Below are 23262 nucleotides of genomic sequence, written 5' to 3'. Positions count from 1 at the left end.
GTTTGTGGATGCATTCAGCTACTTTAAGTTACACCTATTGCTGACACAAATGTGCAAATGCACACACATCTTGTCTAGTACCTGTAGAGAAGTACAGCCAATATAATAGGACTCTCTGGAGCAGACAGACCTTTTGGCACCATTTTTTCAATTGCCTTGATTTCAGAAGAAACAATGAATAAACTTCTGCCCAAATATAGACAGGTAATATAGACAGACAGACGGGTAATATGAACACAGTGCACATTGTTCACTTACAGAGATGCTGATTTCTACAATGATCGGCTAATTTGGGTAAATGTATGTGGGTAGACAAGTAGTTGTAGGTGTTTTATGTCTATAAAGAGGGTAAGAGGGTAAGATCTCGCAATGTCTAATGAAATAATTGGTGAGCTTGATGAATGTGTCACGGCAGGCACGTCTTTCAGGCTGTGGGGGGCGCTCTGTTCTCGGGGAGAGTCCGCTGATGCTCCTCGTGAACCGGAATAAACCCAGGCTGTGTTTGAACTGTAGCTCTTGAGCTAAGCACGCCGCTTCGCTGCGCTACAGACTCTCACTCCTCACGAGCTGGTTTTAAATTTCAACACGATTGTTTTAAAGCCCCCGTTCAGTTTATTCGTTCGTTTTTAGCGAGGAGATGGGAGTGCCCGCGTTTTTCCGCTGGCTGAGTCGAAAATATCCGTCTATAATTGTCCACTGTGTGGAGGAGAAGGTAAGCTAAGCTAATGCTGTTGCTAGTAATAACGCCACTAAAGCTAAACGCCATCAGAAGCAAATCTAGCGAGACTAGGCTGATGTCGTATCTGAGAATTTCACGCTCACTTTAACAAACACCTAAGCGACATGCCAACATACATTTCGGTAGACTCATAAGCCATGATTAAACCAGTTAGCTGGACCGTTAATTCAACGGGCTAATTCGCGTTTCTGTTTGCTAGCGGATGACGACTGCCGTCTCTTACACAACTAAACTAAGCTAGCTACTCTCTAGCTAACGGTAGGGGGGGGGGGGGACTCGCTTTATTTATTTATTTAGTGATGAAAAACTTGAGATGTGAGAAGTAATCCGAGGAAAAACCTAGCTAATAAAACCCACCTACGATAAATTGTGCTTCAGAAGTATTGATGATTTTTTTTTTTTTTATGCGAGTAATCAATTTCTCCGCGTGTCATTGTATCTATAATAGCTACGTTCCCGTCCCCGCGGTGCCACCAGAGAGCACACCAGCATGTAGTAGCATGTAGCTGCTGATCCAGAGGTGCACTGATCTGAGCCACATCTCCATAATTGTATCTGCAGATACCAAATAGTCCAAATGTACACTACTTTTGTAGTCAAATATTGCTTCAGTCCAAACGTCTTTTTTTAAAGCAATATTCTGCCAAGACTGATATGATTCCTAGTATGGTTGTAGCTAGATATGTCCCTAAAGTGAAAAGTGCATCCAAGTACCCTAGGCTTCCCCTCAGTGAATTAACATGGGAACTAAACCCAGTCATGAAGGCTTTTGAAATGTTAATCAGTAGAAGAAACATCAAGTCAAGTCAAGTGGGTTTTATTGTCATTTCAACTACATACAGAGTACACAGTGAAACGAAACAACGTTCCTCCAGGACCATGGTGCAACATAGACAGTGCATACAAAACACAAGTGCAACACAAACAAACAAGTGCGGACAGACAACACAACACAGTACAGACCAGAGAATAATAAATAATGACGGTAGTGTGCAAGTTGTGCAATGTGCAATAAATAGAGTCCATGTCTCCCATTAGGTTCACAGGTGGTTACATCCCTTATTGGTGAGCATAATAAATATTTTAAACTTTGATGGGTGTTCATTAAATGTGACTTATGGCATAGTTAAAGCCAAAAATCACGTGTTTTCCTTTCCCTTTACCCTAGATGTAGTCAACCAATGAAGTCATGCTTGCTATGTCATGTTACAGGGGTTCCAGGTTGTAGGATTAAAAGTCTTGTCCTTGGACTCTTATTGCTATAACATGGTGTTTGTTTCTGTTAGGGGGCATAATCTGCCATAAGGCTGAGTTAAATTACTGTCTTAGTTTCTAAGATTAGTTTTGGTTTTAGAAAAGGCTGAACAGTTTCAGCAGTTGCCCTATTTGATCTATGTGCTCTTCACTTTGGTTTTCCCTTTGTCTCACTCCTTTAAATCGCACGCATAAGCATACAATTCTTTTTTTCTTAAAAGAGCCTTTGATGCCCCTCTCTGCTTTGCTTTACATTGTTGCAGTGGAAAAGTGTCTAACGTTGGCTTATGTTTTTAGTCTAAGGAATGCAATGGAGTTCGAATTCCAGTTGACACCAGTAAACCCAACCCAAACGAGGTGGAGTTTGACAACCTCTATTTGGACATGAATGGCATCATCCACCCTTGCACACATCCTGAAGACAAGTGAGTATTTGAATTTGTGAATAGTGTAAAATGGTGTTTTGTGGACTTTGGCCTTTATTTTTTGCTGCTTGTACTTCCGTCAGGCCAGCACCCAAAAATGAAGATGAAATGATGGTTGCCATTTTCGAATACATTGATCGGCTCTTCAACATTGTTCGTCCAAGAAGAGTTCTTTACATGGCAATTGATGGAGTTGTAAGCTTTTATGATCTCATTTGTAGCTTTGTCATGAGTAAACATGCTGTATTTTGTGTGTAAAAGCTGATTGCTTTACATGTTGTTTTTGTAAGGCTCCTCGTGCCAAAATGAACCAGCAGCGGTCCAGGCGATTCCGAGCCTCCAAAGAAGGGGTGGAGCTTGCTGACGAAAAACAGAGGATGAGAGAGGAGATTTTTCAGAGGGGTAGGCTTATGGTTTGGGTTTCTTAAGTGTTGCCTCATTGCACTACTAACAGCTTTTACATTATTGTACAAATACATTTCAAAGCTAATAAGGTATAGACACATGACAAAGGGTAATTAAAAAAATAATAAAAATAACATGATATTTAAAGTTGTTTTTTTTCTCGATACACTATATTGCATGTAATTACAGACTAAAAACATCAGTAGCGACAGATTCTTATAAACTACTATTCAGATCCTCTCCCGTACTGAATACAGTGATTTATATTCAACATCTGCTGAACTTCATCAAATCAACCAGTCTAATTACACTGTTAGTAATAAAACCTGCAGCTGATCAGTGTAAGTATTAACAGTATGCTCAGTATGCTTAAAAAAAAAAGCATATTGTGTATCACGATAACAGAATTTATCACAATACAATATAATACAGACAATATCCTCAAATACTGCATGTTTGGTGGTAATTTGGCAGGGACGGTTGTCTATTCCACACTTTGTGTATGGTTAAATGGTTTTAATTGGTGCATTTGAAACTAAAAGCAGTTCTCCATTTAAAGGAGGGTACCTGCCACCTGAGGAAATCAAAGAACGATTTGACAGCAATTGCATCACTCCAGTAAGTCTGCTAAATCCTCATTTTAATTATTTGGTGTAATGTTAGACAACCTGTATTTGCATACATCAAATTTAGTTGTATATGTATGTGGATTTTTAGTAAAGGAGGAGATTTTGCACTTTATAATTCAGTTTATGCTGCTTTTTAAACTGGACTACATTATGGAGTGTCACTTATTTTTGTTTTGTTTAAAGGGCACAGAGTTCATGGACAACTTGGCCAAGTGCTTGCGATATTATATTGCAGATAGGTTGTCCAATGATCCTGGATGGCGTACAATCACAGTAGGTTATACAGCACTTACAGGCTGAATTTGATATTCAAATTTTTAGTCCTTGGATACATCTGGTTTGGAGTTTGTCATCTGTTAAATAAGAGTGACATTTTGGCTGTTTGTGCACTTTAATTTAATCTCATTTGTAGGTCTTTCTGTCTGATGCCAGTGTTCCTGGAGAAGGGGAACATAAGATCATGGATTTTATCAGGAGACAGAGAGGTACGCTCCTTAACCATGTACACAGGTCAAAGACACTTGCTTAGTCATAAGTGTGTGTGTGTGTGTGTGTATATATATATATACATACACACACACACACTCCCATTCACATAAAATAAAAGGCTTCCTAACATTACATTTCTAAATAAGATCATTGCCATTTTCTCTCAAAAAACAGAATCGCTCTAATTATGCAGACCGTAAACTCTTTCATAGAGCAGCCAGTAACAAATGCTAGTGTTAGCTAGCCAGTTTAGCTGGTCAAAGGCTTGCTAACATTACAAATAAGAATGCAGATAGGCCAGTAACAAATGAGTTGAAAGGGAGAAATTCCGTTCTCTGAGATGGCATGCAGCTACAGGTTGGAGGTTTGTAATCCTTGTTCTTGTGCATTTGCTGATGTCTGCCTGTAGAATGACAAAATGGACGCAAGGGATGCTCTAACAACCAGACCAATGACTGTATACAGTCATTGAGCCAGACTTATGGAGCTGCTCACAGTGTTGCCTGTAGGAATTGTTTAAATATCGGCCGATATTGATTATCTAAAAAATGCCCAAAATCGACCTGATTAATCGATCATCAATAACGTCAGATCTTCACAGATGTCGCCAAGCTCACACACAGGATTTAGAAAAATATAACCTCTTGTGTGATTCAGCATAATCTTGCACATGCATGCAAACCCATGTGGAAACTGCACACCTGCTTGCCCTTGAAGCACTAAGGATATAGACACTTATGCCTTTCCTAGCGCTCTGCGGATGTAGCTTTCGTTTCTGGAGTCCATGGCGCATTGCTCTCTTTACCATTTTTCAGCTAGGCTGCTATTGACTCTAGCACACCCACTCCCAGATTTTGTTGCTAATCCTCACACTACAGGAGTTGCCATGGATTTAATTGTGTAAATTGTATAAACTGTAAGAGGTGTGGCTTCAAGTAAATGTTTTTTACTGGCCATATTAATCTGCAAATCTGATCATATTGAAACAACTCTTTCCCTAATAACTGCTCACCCAACATTTCCTCTGCTCCCTATTCAACTTTCATGTTCTTCAGTATTAGTTAGGTACTAATAAGAAGGAATAGGGAGGACGTGTTTAAAAAAAAAAAAAAAAAAAAAAAAAAAAGGTTTCCAACAGCATAATGATTTTGTTACTGCCAATGCCATTTTGGCATAGACCATGATCACTGGCTGTGTCTAATGTTTTTTTTTGTTTGTTTCTTTCTTCTTTTCCCCAGCTCAACCAAACCATGACCCAAATACACATCATTGTCTCTGTGGTGCTGATGGTAAGTGAATTATTATGTTTTTTTATTCTTTATCTACATCCCTTTTGTCTTTCAAGAGTTAAAACTTATGAGCTGGTGTTTTTTAATGAATGGAAATTCATCCTCAAATGTGCCTCAGTTCTGTTCCGCACTGGAGGTAAATTGCAGTAATACGCTTGCTGATGCTCAAGAGGGATTTATAGAACTGGTTTAGTAATGGGTGGAACAGTCTGACTAAACCACTGTGAATAGGAGCAATTACTGTGGACATGTAGTATAAAGACTAGCAATTGATGACTTGTGGTGGACAAATGAGGAACAATTTTTCTCTTGGTGGTCTATGAGTGGAGCTTGGGGTTTTTACTCCTTTTAGCAACTCTAAAGTATCCCTACTAAAGCTGCCTTTGTGTGCATGCATAATGGTATTCATTGTGTGTAATACATGTTACCAGGGCTCTCATTAATTTTTAATGTGTTCATACTTGTATTCAACAACTGAGTGTGTGTGTGCTCCATAATGCAAAATATTGGATTTACTACTTGCTGCCATTGTATGTAGCTTTGTGGTAAAATCTTCAGCAGATAAACTATTACAACCATGTACTACATGTGTGTTTTTAATAAAATTATTTTTTTAATGATTTGTCCACTTTAAATCTTTTATTGAAGCTTCAAAAAGTACATATCAACCCCCTCAATGCAATATCTGTTGCATGGTGTCGCTGTGCTGATGAGAGATTGAGAATGTGTTGACATTTTATGCCAGTAAGGCTTGCCTTTAAATAGCTGCTTTCTTGTCTTCATTAGCTGATCTGATTATGTTGGGCCTGGCCACACATGAGCCCAACTTTACCATTATCCGTGAAGAGTTCAAGCCCAACAAACCTAGACCATGTGGTCTTTGTGGACAAATTGGCCATGAGCTTAAAGACTGCCAGGGAGTTGCCAGAGAGAAGAAAGGAGAGGTATTACAGTTGTCATTAAACTTGCTATTTGACACTCAAAATCAATGCTCTTGCATTATTTATCTAATTGGTTAAATATCTTTTTACCTTGCTTTTCCAGCATGATGAATTTGCAGACACAATCCCAGTGTCTGAACAGGAATTTATATTCATTAGACTGTCTGTTCTAAGAGAGGTGAGTTTATATACAAGTGCAAGTGTTGTAGTGTCAGTGAATTGACGTTAATACCCAGTCATGCAAACTGACTGGTTTAATGTAGCCTTTTTTTCCCAGCTGAGCTTCTGCTCATGCCTTTAATTTAATTTGTTAATTTGTCCTTGAATCATTTTGTTGTTGCTCTGGCCATTGATGGTTGTTGCTCCTTTTTAGTATCTGGAACGAGAGCTGACTATGGCCAGCCTGCCTTTTCCCTTCTGCTTTGAGAGGAGTGTGGATGACTGGGTCTTCATGTGCTTCTTTGTGGGAAATGATTTCCTGCCCCATTTACCCTCTTTAGAAATCAGGTATGTCAAAATGACGACCTGCTGCTGTGGTGTACACTGTGTTGGGAGTGTTTTACAAGAAACAGTGTTCTGGAGTATGGTAGTTGTGTAGAATAGATATTAGATAAATTAAATATAAATAGATAGTAGAGAAATTCACTGCGTAGTATGTGAGTAGAATGGACCTTTATTTGAAATGTTTCAGTAAATAGTCGATTTGATGCATCATTGTTCATTTGCACACTCAAATTTCCACCCTTTCTTTTCAGTTTGTCTTCACATTTCTGGTATATAAAGGTTTTGAAGGCGTTTTTCTTATTTAATAATCCACGATGTGGGATGTGCTGCTCAACCACCTTCTGTAGTCCTTCAGATTTGATTGCTTTCAGATTCCTTCCCTCATCTCGTGTGTGTGTGTGTGTGTGTGTGTGTGTGTGTGTGTGTGTGTGTGTGTGTGTGTGTGTGTGTGTTTGCTTCTCAGGGAGGGTGCCATTGATCGACTTGTGTCCATTTACAAAGATGTTGTGCATAAGACTGGGGTAATTAACACATTCTTGTGCATTTCTGTTGCTTGGTCATGCCCACTCTCTCAGCATGGTAAATAAATAGTATGTGAATGGTGGTTTCTTGTAGGGTTACCTCACTGAGAATGGCTTTGTCAACCTGGAGCGGGTAGAGCTCATAATGCAGGCTGTTGGAGTTGCTGAAGACAACATCTTCAAGAAACGCAAAGATGATGAGGCATGTTTCTTTTGACTAAGTACAAGCAGTTGTGTTGAAACTGGTAAAATGCACTTTAAAGGCATGCAGCAGTTAATGCTGTGTTCTGTTCATTGACAAGTTTGTCTGCAACTTGACTAAAATAACTTACTTTTCCTGCAGGAGAATTTTAAAAGGAGAATGAAGGAGAAGAAGAAACGATTGAAAGTAAGTGGACTTGGTTTGTATTTATTCAATGTGCCTTTCATTTCAAATAAGGTTTCAAGTGGTATAAGCTATGTCAAGGTGTTTTGAATAAACCTCTGAACTTTGCACGCATTCGAATGCACAGGCTGCCTATGAATATGGTTGCGGGCAAGGTCATTTAATTTAATTGACTGCTGCTGAATACAGTTTTTCATTATTTGATTCTGCGGTTATGGTGAAATATTCCCTTATACTGAATAGTGCACATGGTTGTGTGTTGCACACGTAATTGAAAAGAGCATACATTAGTTAACTGAATTGCTTTAGTATTGAGATTTTGTAATTGCTCTGGGGGGGTAGGGTTGGTTGGAGGTGAATAGAGGTTGCTGGAATAAAACTAGCAATGTCATAGGAATTTTAACTCCAATCTAGAGACCCCAAGCTCTTTACATTAGTGTATTACTTAAGTTATGCTTAATTCAAGGCAGAGGGCAGGAGAACATGTGCAATGTCCACAGAACGAGGACTTGGAAACAAATGAATATACTTTTTGCATACTTTTAGGCTGAGAAGGGCCCAGCTTTTCTCCCAGGAGGTCAGTTTGCCCCCCAGGCACTGGGGGGCAGAGACCGACCCATGCCTGTGCAGAATGCACGTCATGCTGCGTTTGATATGAGAATGCAAGGAAATCGTTACCAGCAAAACAAGGTACTTTTTTTTTTATTTTATTATTTTTTTTTTAAATGTGTTTTTTTTTTTTATTATTGTTGATTGGCGGAATTTTGTCTTATGATGATGCTTCTGGAAAGTTTTTTTTTTTTTTTTTTTTTCTTACACCCCCCCCTCTTTTACATTCCCCACCCAGGATGCTGCTGCATCCCTGAAAGCCATGTTGAAGAATGGGAGCAAGGTTTGTAACACTTAAGTTTCTTTTTTTTCCTGTCCAGTTTAATTGGTGTAGATTAAAGCTACATTATCTTACCTTGCCCACATACAGGTAAAAAGGCCCTTAAAAAAACTCCACTAAGGATAATGGTTCCTAAAGAAAAAATGTTTAGTAAATGGAGTTCTTGATGAAGGTGAATGTGCATGATCATCTTAAAGTAAACACCTCTATTCATTTGCTCATTAATGAGGTATGTTTGTATAATGTGTAATTTCACATTATACAGGCAGCCAGGCATCCTATATCTGCAATTGTTTTTACTTATTTTTTCCCTTCTACTGTTACAAATGCAGTAAAATGAGTTAAATGCAGATGTTGTGGTGCTGTTTATTTTCCAATATGATTTGACAAATTTAATCAAGAAAACAACTGTCAAGTGTGTTGTAGAAAAGTGCAAATGAATTTGCTGTTTGGTTCGCTGACTGGAAAAGATCTTATCTTAAGGCAGTCTATGATGCTGTGTAAACTTACTGTAGTTGTACTGTTGTGACAGGCTTCAGTGCATCCTTATGATTTTGATACTCAAAGATGGCTTTTGCTGCTATTTCATTAGCAAAAAAAGGTTAAATGCAAAAAGTATTTCCCATACTTGAGTGAACCTTCAAAAACAAACTGTATGATAATGATTTCTTATTCATATGGCACACTCATTTTGGACAATTGCATGCAAATACATAGATCTTAGTAAGTGACCTTGTCTCTTTGCAATGCAACAGTAATTTTTGCATAATCATACTGGCACTGCCCTTCTTCGTATTAGGATTCTGCTGGGACTAGTGATGGTATGGACAGCCGTGGCGTAAAGAGGAAAGCAGAAGACAGCGACAGTGAGCCAGAGCCTGAAGATAATGTCAGGTAATAAGCTGCTTGGATTGCACCATTACACATCATTAATCTCTCCTTCAGTTATCTCCCCCACCCCCACATCCCCCCCCCCCCCCGTAACTGTACTGGTGGTGCTTTTTCCAAGTGCCAGTGATTAATATTGAAAGGAGAAAAATATTCTCTGAAAATTCCTGTGATGCAGTAACCAAAGCTGTTAAATCCACTGGGCTAGATTGGTATTCATGGCAGCTTTCCTTGGCCCATTGAGGCCATGTAGAGGATTGGCTAGACAGATGTCATTCGTCCTTGATTGTGAGCGGAGTGCCGCTGCATTTCCATAGCCTACCAGAACAGCCAAGCGCAGCTCTAAGCTGGAAAATGCGTTTCTCTTTGCTTGTTAATGGCTTCTGTCACGTTTGGAAAATTTATGAGGAGGTGAATATGCATGAAAGAAAATTCATGTTTTTGATGCATAAAACCAGCCCTTCAAACTGCAGGCCAGGTTAATGGAAATAATTTATCTTTTCCACCCCTGTTCAGCTGCTCTGTTCACCGTCTTTGCTTTGCTTCTGCACATAGTCTATATGTTTATTATGCTGCAGTGCACTCTTATTTAGTGATTTTTATTTATTTTTTTTAATTATTTATTTATTTTTAATCTTCCTCAGGTTATGGGAGGCAGGCTGGAAGCAGCGTTATTACAAGAACAAGTTTGACGTGGACGAGACTGATGAAGAATTTCGCAAAAAAGTGGTCAAGTCTTATGTGGAGGGCCTGTGCTGGGTTCTTAGATACTACTACCAGGTCTGTTTGATTAAACGGCAAGCTGAATACTGCAGGAAAATGCTGGAGCCAAAAAAACATTTGAGGGCTTTAGCCATTATTGAATTATCATTATTGTATTGTCATATAAGTTTAGTCATTATTTTAAAAATAGTATTTTTTTTCTTTTGTACCTATATTGTTATCTGTAGAGTAGAGAATACAGATTCATCTCTTGACTTTTGTGCGCTTCAGCCTCTGGTTAGCAATGCAAAATCATGTATTCCTATGTAACCTGTCTGGGTCTACATGGAATTTTTATGTGCATGTTTTCTGCATTTCATGCCATCAGAGATTGGTTCTTTACCAAACCAGTGGTTGTACCATGAAACAGATCATACATTTTTCTTTATGTCCAGGCATAGAATTGTAGAATTGCCTCTCATCCTTCTGTTTGCCCACCACTCATGGGATCAAACAGCCTTTTCTGTGTTTGCCTTGTTCTTCGGAGGACCTGTATTATCTAGTCAGTTGTAAATGTGGGTCTTGATCTTTTAGCTTTAAATTCAATAATTAGTGGTCCATTCTTTCCAGCAGATCCCAGTCTGATTAGGGCTCAGGGATGAAGGATTTGTATGCTGTAATTGGGAGCTGTAAGCATACTGGGGCTTGTTTGACTCCACATGCTGGGCTGTGGAGAGGGCTCCCCTGGGACGTGCTGAATGGATTCATTATGAGGTCTTGCTATAGACGTGTCTGCTGCCCTCCGACACACATTCATAGATTTGCTGCAGCCTGACTTCCAGACATTTGAACGCGCGTGCGCACAGAGCCAATAGTACATTAAGAGGGTACATTTTAAAGAGTAAATGTGGTAGGCAGGTCTCCACGTCATTTTTATTGAACCATTTTAGGGTATCTTTTATCTGCATAGGGGGTCGAGGAGATTGTCCCTGAATAGTTATTTTATTAATAAAGGCATGGAAATGGGGGACTCTGTATTTCTTTGCACTTGACCACATTAATTTTCATTGTGAATGTGAACGAAGTAGAAACAAGGACTATGTAGTAGTGTGAAACTTGTATTAGACTGCCTGAGGTTGCTATTAACTGACCTCAACCCCACAAACAATTACAGTTCATCTACCCACTCAAAAGTGAAGGTCACCTTCATGAAATGGGAATTCTTCCTCCAGGGATCAGGCACTTTTGAGGGATGAAGTCATTTGTTTCACAAACAAGCTTTTATTCTTGGTTTATTTGCTTGCGTTCATTTCCTGCATGCTGAAGTAAGATGACATGTTCTGAGAAAACGTGCAAGTTCATGTGTATGTTGCTGGTTTTGTTCTTGAATTGTAAAACTTAACCTTCGATTCTCAATTCAATCGTCCCTCTTTCAAGTTGTATTTGAAATGAGGTTTAGCAGTTGTTGTATATCAAGATCCCATGGTGAATTCAGATGTGTGAAAAGGAAAGAAATAGTAGGATGAACCAAATATGCGAGCTGAATGTAAACTGAGGAGGCTAACTTGGCCAGTAGTATTTTAAAGGAAAGTAAAAGTGTGTAACCCCCACTTTCATGAACCGTTGTGTACATGGCTGGCGGACCTAATGTTAAAGCTGATAAAGGGCTGTTTTCTCTTTCACAGGGCTGTGCATCCTGGAAGTGGTACTTTCCATTCCACTATGCACCGTTTGCATCTGACTTCAAAGACATCAAGGACATGTTCCAGGAGTTTGAAAAAGAGACCAAGCCTGTAGGTGGAATGATAACACCTGTAGCTTATTGGAGATTTGTGCCCCCCCCCCCCCCTGCGTTTTTTTTATTTATTTTAAAACTGTTCAAATGCATAAAAATTTAACTAGTAAATGTTCGTTCTACAGAACATCCTATTTAAATTAGCTTTATATAATATTGGTAATATTGAATTTACACCTTCTGTTGCTAAGCAATATTGTCATACTGAATCTGGATTATGATCATATTTACACCCGGTTTATGTGTCATGTTCCACCCCATCTCAGTGTGTGTGTGTGTGTGTGTGTGTGTGTGTGTGTGTGTGTGTGTGTGTGTGTGTGTGTGTGTGTGTGTGTGTGTGGTTTTTTTTTTTTTTTTTTTTTTTTTTTTTTGTTTGTTTGTTTTTTTGTTTTTGTAGTTCAAACCTCTGGAACAGCTAATGGGAGTATTTCCTGCAGCCAGTGGGAATTTTTTGCCCGAAACATGGAGGGCACTGATGACCAACCCTGTAAGTAGGGGGGTGTGTGTGTGTGTGCGCGCGCGCACTCCAGTGCTTAAAATTAGGAGCCTTTAACATATAAAATGCTCAAATTGATCTGGTTGACCATCATTGATCTTAAGATTTTCTTGCATTTCTGCCTCAAACAGGAGTCATCAATCATTGACTTTTATCCTGATGACTTTGCAATAGATTTGAATGGGAAGAAATACGCCTGGCAGGGTAACTAACAAATTCTGCTCTAAAGTCCTGCATTAATTTAGCTTAATTACTTTATTCAATTTATTGCAATAAATCTATTATTCTACTAAAGGTGTTGCTTTGTTGCCGTTTGTTGATGAACGAAGGCTGCGGGCAGCCTTGGCAGAAGTCTACCCTGATTTAAGCACAGAAGAAAGTAAGTGCTGGAACAATGACGTTGGTTATGGTAATCTGTTTGATAAATGTATAGTAAGACAATGCTTTAAAAAAAAAACAGCAATACTAACCGTACAGAAAAAGGTTGGCCGCCTGAAAAGTAATCATGTTGAATTTTGTTTGCATTTAGTTTGGACATATTTGACCCAGGGCTGTCTTTAAATGTTTTATATATTATTGTGCAATGTGGTGTTTTGTCCTTCCATTGCAGTCAGAAGAAATAGTCTGGGGAGTGATGTGGTGTTTGTGGGGAAATCACACCCCCTGTGTGATTTTATTCAGGAACTCTATGGTTCAGAATCTCGTGAGGTATGTTATTTTATATAGTTTGCTGGAAACGACCAGCAAAATATTTTTAATTGAGTTAAACATTTCTGTAAAGCGGTGGAGCATAATCAATTTCTGTTAACTTTTTTCAAACCAGGGCACCGAAATTCCTCCAGAGCTGTGCCATGGAATCCAAGGTACATTATATCTTGATGAAGATCCTATTCTACCAGATAAGTAAGGAACAATCATTTTTCACATTTACTGTTCATTTATTGCCTATACATGTGATCTCTTGTGTGGAGTTTGGAATAAAATCTAACAGTTGTCCTCCTTCCACAACAGACCAGTTGAATCTCCCATCCCAATGTTGAGAGATATTCAGTGTAGCAGCGCAGTGGGGTAAGACATGTCCGCGTCTTCACCTTTATTTTTTTTAAAAGGTGTAACCTCATTTGAATATTTATTTAAAAAAAATAAACTGATCTTGTGCAGTATGTCTGCTGTTTCAGTTTTCCACTATACCCTGACTCCTGTGGAATCCCTTTTCTGAATCTAGTCGCGTCATCCTCATTGAATGCAAAATTTGAACAAGGCTGTTGCTTATATTATGCCCTGGTACAATTTATCTGAAATACTGTTGCTCGATTTTCCTCGTTTCAGCAGGTTGACACCTAATACGTGGCATTCCGATGGCCCAGGTTTAGATTTTCGCAGTTGAGGAATTCAATGAAAAATGTTTTGATCTGTAGTTGGGAATATAATTATGCTTTTCTGGCTTTCAGAATCAAATTCAAGGATCCACAGTATGAGGACTGTCATGTGTTCAAGGCTGTTGTCCTTCCTGGGGCTAAGTAAGTGCTGTGGTCTCTTCTCAGTTATTATGGTGAAATCTCTATGTAGAATATCAACCCCCACCCCCCATTACTAATCTTTCACATGACCCATGTTTGTCAAATGAAACACTGTTCATTTTAATAATTCTATGCACTCAGCATATTTAAACTGTTACATACCAAATAGGGTGCTTTCCACCTCCTTTATAAATGCTACACATTTTTGAGAATGGCTGGTAAAAATTGTAAAAGCTAAAGTAATTTAACACACACACTAATTGTAATGTGATTGTTCTTTATTTACTTTCAGGATTCCAAATAAAGTGTTAAAGCCTGGTGACTGGGAAAGGTCTAATAGTGGACCATGGAGACCTCAGCTGGGGTTCAACCCCAACCGCCATCAAGCCCATCTGGATCAGTCTGCCTTCAGGACGTTAGGGTAGTTGTGAATATTATGTATATTTACATATCTTTTAAAAAGACAAAATAATTTAAAAGACCAAGGTGGTCTCTGTAGTTGAAAAAATAATGCTATCAATCTGTTCTTTTGCTCAGTCACTTTCCTTTTTTTTTTTTTTTTTTTTTTTTTTTATATAATAAAAAAAGTACTACTAACATAGCAGCTTTAAACTTTAATTAAACATCTGGCAAATTCATCAGGCCTAGATGTTAAATGATGAATTATGCAAGATGCTGTGCAAGTGTGATGTATGCAGATTTGTCCACCATAGGCTTAATTTCTTAATGAAAGCCATTACTGAGTTTGATTAGGCCATGCAGGCAGGTGCTTGTCTTTCAAAACCAAAAATTGTCTTTGTGTAAAGGGTAGCATGAACCACAAAAACAAAACATACCACAATCTGGTATCACGTTTGTGGTTGATTTTGTCTGAATATATTACAGCAGTTCCAAACATTTAATGAATAAGCAAAGAATTTAAGATTGCTCTTTTTCTTTTTCAAACAGCCATCATGTGAACAGGTATCAGCAAGGAAGTCAAGGCCCACCCCGTGCTGGTCAGTACAGCAATGCTCCACCTCCCAACGTATATCATCAAGGAAACTACAGGCCACCTCTCAGAGACCACCAACCCCCATTCCAGCGTGAGTTCTACACTTTGCAAACTTCAAGACAATCCCTATTTAGCAGCCCAGAATAAGCCATTGATTAGTGTCTCGATTCCATATTTTCTGGTATCATTTTGTAAAGGCCACCTTCACAATAACTTTTAAATAGCTTCTACTTTGCCTACGAGACCAAATTCCATATAGTGTCTTTGGCCACAGTAATGTCTTGGACGCTGCTTGAAAATTTCTGAACGTTGCCTTTTGGCAGTAGCACATTGGTTCAAACATGGTAACAGCCATCTGGACCGGCGGTGGAGCCTGTACTGCTTAGCAGTAACTTCAGCTTCCCTACACTGTGCTCCTCCATACTCACTTTGATGTGCCAATTTGCAAGTTGATGAATAATCTCATCTGGCTGCTGATAGCTTGTGGGCGAGTGGAGGCCATCCTGCTGGCACTTAATGCAAATGTGTGTGTGTGTGTGTGTGTGTGTGTGTGTGTGTGTGTGTGTGTGTGTGTGTGTGTGTATCGGTCCCCTCACCCTCCCCAAAGTCCTACAGATATGACTTCTTTTGACCCTATTATTATCCCAAACGGCTTTAGGAGCCAAATCTAATGGTGTCTGCATGACGTAATTTTACAATATATTTTTATTGTGTTTTGGCTATTGATTGTTGAGTGGTATCACCATGGTGAGATCCATGTAGCTTTCTGAGGCTTTCAGAAAGATTTGTACATACTTGAGTCTGGGAATCGATTTAAAAACATCTCAGGACAACTAGAAAATTGGCCAATCTACTGTCTGTATAATTTACAAGTGGTGAAGGTTTAAAACAATTGTCAACACGGCCAGGTCAGGCTGCTCTAGCAATCCTAAAATGCCAACAGCGGAACCACAGCCGATGTCGAAGTACAGCATGTACAGTTACATTTTTATGAAAAGTGTGCAAGGAGGTGACCTTTGCTGTCAAGAAATTAAACATCAGGGCAAGACAAAGACCAAAGCTTAACTTCTTGGGCACAGTTACAGCAGACAACCCATTTATTTTGGATTCATTTTTGGAACCTGTTGCAGCAAAGTGGACCTAAACCAGAATTTCATGGTTTGGGTCTGCTTTGCAGCAACAGGTTCGAAAATTTGAGTCCAAAAATATCACGACGGAAAAAGGTCTGCATGGAGGAGTGGGAAAACCTTCCAGTTAATGTCGGAGACTGGTAGATGGTTATTTCACCATAAATGGAATAGACCAACTTTTAGGGCATAGAAATGATGAAACAAGATAATTGCCCTTCAAAAAAATAATTGCAAAAGGCATTTTATATACATTTTATAACTCCCTTTTTTGTATTATTAAAATTAAGGTCAAATGTGCATTTGTTTTAAAGGTTTATTAGGTTTTCATGGGATGAGATTTTCCTGCTGTCGTTCATGACCAATCAAACCTCCTTGCAGAAGGCCCGTAGTTGAAATTTCTTTTTCCAGATGTTCTGTTGCATACTTTAGGCATTGAGTTTTGAGGTTGCAGTTGAGTTTGAAAAGTCAGGGAGGGTTTTTTTTTTATTATTATTTATTTATTTTTTTTAAAAATCTTTTCAGCTGATTTCCTAATTACAATTGGTGACATGCCTCAGACATGATTGCTTTTACACCTCCAACTTGTTTCACTGCCACACCAAATACAGTCATCCACACCATATAGAATAGTGTGTTCAGCATATAAATGTGCTTTATCAAGAATAGAGGAGGTACTGCCATTATTCTAGATGGTTAAATACTGGTCTTAGGATTAATTGACTGATTCTGTTGTTTGTTAGCTCTTTTGGGGAAGTGCTGTAATTGTTTTGCCAAGTTGCTCTAGGAAATTAAATTTCTGCACTGAATGGAAATGATGGTGTACATGGCAGCGATGAGTTTTTAAAATGGCTCATTTTTAAATGAATGCAGAGATCCTCCCCTGCTTTGTTTATATTTGAAGGTCCCACTTGTAGATGGTCTTTTCTTTTTTTCTCTCCAAGTTAATGAACCTTGAGCTTAATGCATTTGTGCATTGTGTGTCTGTATATTTAAGGTGTTTGTTTAATTATTTTGACTACTCATGGTTTTAAAGTCATCTAGTTTTTCCCACCACAACATTGCGAAAACAAAAGCTTTCCAAGGATATGCAGCCCTGACCTTTGACTTAGTCAGCAGAGCTTTGCTGCGTTGACACTCAGATTTGTGTGTGTGTGTATTGGACGGGGAGTGTGCTGGCTCTAATGGAGCGTGTTTTGAGTAGTGTGCAGTGGAGAGGGGTGAAACCCTAGTTAACTTCCTCTTTTCACTGTGCCACTGCCTCCTGTGGAGATGCATCAGTGTAGGGGCTTTAGACTTTTGCTGGCTTTAATTGAAACGGCTGGTGGTAAAGTAGGGCATTACTGGATTTGAGTAAAGTCAGACCATGCTACGTGTATTGAACGAAATAAGTAATGTTTCAGGTTCTAATAGGTTAATATAGATTTTTGGCCTTTTAATTCTAAAGCCACTTTCTGAAGTTTCATGGTCAATAGGTTTTGAATTTAGCTAGGGTTGGGCCACCTTAGTTAAGTTTACGATGTACTGAGTTTGTTTGAAAGGGAGAATTAAGAAAACCTCAGATGTGCCTGAAAAGTTAAACTCCATTCTCTTGACTCTGCGCTCACAGGTATGAGGCTTTATCCTCTAAACGTGTGTAATTTGAGCCTCAACTGGAACAAGGATTGTGCTGTGGTGTTGCGCATTCTGGCTAACTCCTCTAGAATATAGCTAGATAGTGCTATATGACTACAAACACTGCAGAACCTGTGGCTATTTGCCTTTATTCCCAACACCAGACGCTTGACTTCACTCTCAGAAGCTCAAGTTTTTCTTTTTCTTTGTCAGTAGCTCAGCAATTACTCTAAACTAATTGAGTCTTAACTGTCTGAAATGCGGTGGCTAAACTAGTACAGCATTTTTTATTTTATTTTATTTTTTATTTTTTTTATAATATATATAAACAGCAGTCGCTCAATCTGAGGTTTTCTCATCTAAACGTGTGCTTTGTCAGCCAGGCTTGAATTTGTTCTGTGGGGAGCAGATCAGTCATCCTAACTAAAGCTAGTGCTAACCAGCTTCTCTTTTCTGATTCAGAGCAGTTAAACATTTGCGTTTGTTGTTTTACTGATGACTTAACACCTAAAATTGCGCTTGTCACTATTGCATCATTATTGCTTACCTGTTATTGTGAGTTATGAGTTGTCCTGTCCAAATGTCAGATGTTCTGTTCGAAATGTTCAGTGGTCCATTTGTCTGGTAAAAAATTATGCAAGCTGTTCTTTAGGCATGTGGCATCAAAAAGGCAAATTACAGTTGCAGTATGTAGCGGTAGAACCATAGTACTAGCATTTGCCCATGTATACAGCTCTATTCCCAAATCTGAGGTTTTGTACAGCTTTTTGCTGAGGGGTGACTGCAGCTGTCCCCACTGTTGTGCGAGCGGTCTGTTGGATAGCTTCAGGAGTACATCATGTGGATTGGGACGATGTAATCCTTGTGTTGAGTTAATGAGAAGACAGTTTACAAGGGATTGTTGATTTAATCCTATTTGTTCTTTGTCACCTGCTCTTCAGCTCCCTTATACTCTTACATTTGTTAACTGTAGTCTGGGTTCATTAAACTACAGAATGAAATCCAAATACAAAGCTATGTTAAAAAGACAGAATGATCAACAATTCAGTTTTAACACATCAGGGATGTAAAATGATAATTGGGATAAAAGTGGGTGGTCCTCTGTGTGTGGTAGGGTGATTCTTTTTTTTTTTTTTTTTTTTTTTTTTGTTTTGTTTGTTTTTTGTTTTGTTTTTTTTGGGGGGGGGTAGGTTTTGTTTTATTCCTTTCCCTAGCTAGTCATTACTTTTAAAAGACCACACTTCCAAATGTAGAGATAATTGGATGCCATCTTCACAATTGACTGTTAAAGACTATAGCAAACTAGCATCTGCAGGCAAGTCTGCATATAGCTGTAGATGTTTAGATGGCGCTGTTCCAGAGGCCAACAAACTCTCTGAATAAAGCCTCTTAGAACTGATGTAATTCAGTTGGTGACCTTTTTGGAGCTGATGTTTGGCCTTCAGGTCTTCAGAGCGGTTAGATTGTGCGCGCTATTTAAGTAAACAGAAGCCCGACTGCAGGTGTGTGATTGCTATTATGGCAAACATGGAAACATTTTTCTTTTTTCAACAGCAGATTGAAACCCATGTTTGTAAATGACAGGCTTTTGTCTCTCTCTCTTGCGGTCTCTGTCTGTCTCTGTCTCTCTGTCTCACGCACACTTTCCTCTCCATCTCAGCCACTCACAGGGCCTGCCCCTATAAAACAAACAAGACTGAGCTGTGCAGCTGGTTATTGCCTTGGCAACGGTAGATTGGGAAGAAGCCGCTTGCTACTTTTTGAAAGTGTGGCTTTGTGAAGGGTTTGCAGCGCTGGAACTAGAGCACTTGAGCCCGCCACAATGCCGCCAGATGAATGCTTAGTTCGTTTTGTAGGAGAAGAAATGCAAATGCTGCATTTTCTTTCCTCCCCCTTTTTTCTATGCCATGTCCTCAAAGTACTGTTTATTTGAAGCAATCATGCTGTAGACTTTAATTGTATCACTGAAATGATTTATTTATTTTAATTGATCCTGGTAGTTTGTTCTTATTGGTCAAAGCTAATTTAAATGTACTTGTTTAACTACTTTTTAGAATCATTCTGCAACTTGATGAATCAAATAAGACTGTCTAGTAAGAGCACAGTGAACAATGTCTTCTGATTCATGTGATCAGGCCATGCTTCACAACTAACAATTAAAAATTATTCCAATAGATTCCAGACAGCATGGGTTTCCAAGGGCACCTCCCCCATCACATCCACAGCAGTACCCAAGGTAAGTTTACGGCTTTGTCTGCCCTCTATATTAACCATATTCAAGCTACGTTGCATCTCACAAATATTACTTAAGGTCATCACAGAGCTCCTTTGCACAATGCATCTGCAAACGTACATTTACAACGTTGTACTTCGAGGTCTTTTCCTATTATCATGTGCATCTGCAGTATCTATACACCGTTCGCCATTAATATGCGAAAGTGTACTAAACAAATTGATCACTGTGTTGTAAGAGGTAGTGTTCTGTCAATCTATAAAATACATTGAGGAGTTGCACTTTTTTTTTTTTTTTTTTTTTTTCCTCTTCCCTCTCCCTCCACCCCCCAACCCCAAGAGATACTTGGTTCCACAGCCCCCCTCCTCTAGGTATAGGCTCCATGGGGGGCTTAGGGTGGAATTAGTTTCGGACAGGCTAAACAAATTTTCTCCTGAAGAGGTTTGCGGGACTTAATGAGGCAGCACTAATTCTGTTGCACCAATATCTCTTCTGTGCCTGGGCCAATGTGGTCTCACAGACTAGCCATTGATTCTGGCTCCAGACCTCTTCAAGTCCTAATCAGCTTCTTTTTGGTTCAACTTTTTAGGCCTGCCAGGCCCATTGTAGGCTCATGTCACCTTAGGTCAGTAGTTATTAGTGGCGACTGTGCACAGTTTCTTCAAATACTTAGGACAGACCCAAATGAAATGCATAAGAAACCTGGAGAAGGGATTATGGATTCCACTGCCTTTTGCTAAGGCAGGCATTGGGAAGAATGTGACATGTTTGAGTAATGAGGGATGGCTAGTGTTCTTTTCTGCTTCTTCCCTCTTTCTGTTGTGGCGCAATTAGTCAGTATAGGTGCCGTATTTTATGTATTGCCACGTTGTAGACTTGGTATTCATAGCAAGCAATACACTGACCATTTTAAGCTTCCCAGAATATGATTAGGAACAGCTCCATCCTGTATGTTTTTTTTGTTTGTTTGTTTGTTTGTTTTAACATGTATATGTGTAAGCAAATGTAGCAAGATTTTTCCAGGATTTTGAATTTATGTATTATATTAACATACATGGGTATCAAAGTAATTTCCATTATACCTTGGGAAACCAGGGACTGTTGATAAACTGATGACCTCCTTGACAGAACATTGTATTCTTATAAAAGTGTTGGCAAATTCATGCATCATATGATTTAATATACTGTAGGTGTCAGTTTGGAGCATTAATTGTAGAAGTTATTAATGATGGTTATCTGAAAATATGTAAAAAATCAACTAGTATAGTGGCTAATTAAGCAATTTGAGTTACTTTTTCGTTTGAAAAATGTGAAATGTTGGCCCGGGGGAACTAGGCAGTAGGAAATGACTGTTGTAGTTTTGTCTATCAATGTACATATTTTTATTGTTTATACATTACAGCAGTTGTTTAGCATAGTATAATAGAAGAACTGTTCAATATTGTGTCAAAGTGAACGTTTGTTTATACGAGGTCCTTTGACCCCAGTTCAAATGGTTCTAGATACGATTGATGTTACTGTTCGACATGTTGGAATGTAGGACATCATAACTATCGTGTTACCCTTGGGCTAACACTACCTAGTGTCAGAGATTGACAACTTTTGCAATATTAAATGCTCTAATATACTAAATGGATGCACAGATACTGATGCAAAAATACTGAAATGCACTTGTGCATACTGTGTTGTAGTTTTGTAAACAAATGGGTTAGGGGAGTATAATTTAAAACTCATGTTTATTCATGTTTTCTAGAAATCCTGGTAAATAAACTTCTAGGTAATGTACAATCCAATGTATTGCCTCTTTAGCCTTCTGTAAGAGGGAGGAAGACCCAGAAGAAAAAAATAAACCTTCCCTGCATTTATTTTGAATTAGTTGTCATCACCCAAATGGGTCCAAAAACAAATTCCTAACTGTGCTGTAAAGTAGTTCTCTGCCCAGTCAAATCCCTTACATGGATCTGGCTAGAGCAAGTAGAATAACCATGTAAAGTATGCTGTTGCTGTCTTAACTTCACTGCCTGGTAGAGAACAAGAGTGGAATGATTCAGCGTTGTCCCCCAATTATTAGATGCTGCTCGATTCCCGAATTCTTTTAAAAAGTAGTACAGCAGTGTCTTGCAGAGGGGGTGGAGTGGCGGGAATGGTCCCAGTTATGGAATTGCTGATCTTTACACTACTTTAAGTACCTCGTTGTTCTTTTTACTCGCTGTATTTATTTAGGGGTACTAAGAATAAATTCACTATGGTATGCGATTTTAAAGATTAGAAAAGGGAATCGGAGAACAACAAACTGAAAATACCGCATGTCTGTGTGTCTGACAATATAATATGTAAAGCAGTTCTACTGCACATTACACATCTGTCACCAACATAAAAACACACTAACATTTCCCCAAATATTCAAAAATTCCCATCCAAATCAGTTTGTCTGTTCAAATTGTGGTGTTCTTAGTAACTTTGCTGGAAACAAGTCATCCTTGTTGCTACTTACTGCATGTATTTGTTTCCTGCATTTTCATGTTTAATGCATAGATAACTTGTGATCTTTCAGGCAAGAGTATTTTTTTTTTTTTTGGGGGGGGGGGGTTATTGTTTTTTTGTTTTTTTTTATTTATCATTATTATTGATTGCTTAATCTAATCAGGCCCCAGCATGGTGGCCATGGTTGGGACCGAGCAATGCAAGCTCAAGGCTCTGCCTACCAACATGATGCACAGAGAGGTCGTGGAGGACCAGGCGGCTACCACCAGCACCCGCCGCGCAGAGACGACCGCAGACAGGAGGTATTTACACTGCTTGTTTAAATTGTCCACTTCAAAAGATATTATAATATATATTTCAAGAAGCAGGGTGCTTTTGTATGTGTAGCTTATTCACAGTGGATTAAGGTATGGAAAGAAGAAATAGAATAATTCGGTTGTCTGCTTTAGTTTAGTCATTATGCACTTGCTACTTATATTTGGTTCTCAAGATGTTCAGTTTTTGTTTTGTTTTTTCAGGGTTACAATTCTGCAAGAAATTTTGCCCTACCTCCACAGACGAGACGCTACAACTGGAATTGAATTCTAAGCCTTCTGTATTGGGGATATTGGAGTCTTTTTTTTCTTTTTTTTTCCCCTCAAACTTTTGTTTTTTGGTGGGCTGTTGATTTGTAAAATATACGAAAATTGTTTTACCAAAACACTCACACTTTTTATTTTTTTTTTTTCAATATAAACATGCCTGTAAACAGTCTTTTTGTTTTTATATGTAAAGGGGACAGGGGTTAGAGGGTTTTTTGTTTTGGTTTTTTTGTTTTTTTTAATCAGATTGCCACCATGTCCTGTATTGCTCATATGTAACTTCTCTGGAGAATCTCATTTCATCAGTCAAAAATATTTTGGCTGTATGTTTGACATAAATCCTCTTTACATGTTGGAA

The 23262-nt window shown here is 38.7% G+C and overlaps 1 protein-coding gene across 1 annotated transcript; it reads left to right on the top strand.

Moving 5' to 3' along the window:
- The first annotated feature begins 508 nt into the window (after positions 1–508).
- xrn2 (5'-3' exoribonuclease 2) lies at positions 509–23262 on the top strand. Its single transcript, XM_072686887.1, has 31 exons — positions 509–712; positions 2291–2418; positions 2502–2613; positions 2709–2820; positions 3383–3441; positions 3636–3725; positions 3865–3937; positions 5180–5230; positions 6017–6174; positions 6275–6349; positions 6545–6678; positions 7139–7196; positions 7291–7398; positions 7540–7584; positions 8128–8271; positions 8429–8473; positions 9270–9364; positions 10003–10138; positions 11746–11853; positions 12253–12342; positions 12483–12555; positions 12647–12730; positions 12962–13059; positions 13175–13254; positions 13363–13419; positions 13803–13871; positions 14164–14292; positions 14820–14956; positions 19782–19842; positions 22487–22625; positions 22842–23262. The coding sequence occupies exons 1-31, from the start codon at positions 638–640 to the stop codon at positions 22902–22904; spliced, it is 2886 nt and encodes a 961-aa protein (XP_072542988.1). The 5' UTR covers positions 509–637; the 3' UTR covers positions 22905–23262.

The sequence above is a fragment of the Salminus brasiliensis genome, chromosome 1 (assembly GCF_030463535.1).
Source record: "Salminus brasiliensis chromosome 1, fSalBra1.hap2, whole genome shotgun sequence".
Classification (NCBI taxonomy): Eukaryota; Metazoa; Chordata; class Actinopteri; order Characiformes; family Bryconidae; genus Salminus; species Salminus brasiliensis.
This window is presented reverse-complemented; position numbering and strand designations above follow the sequence as displayed.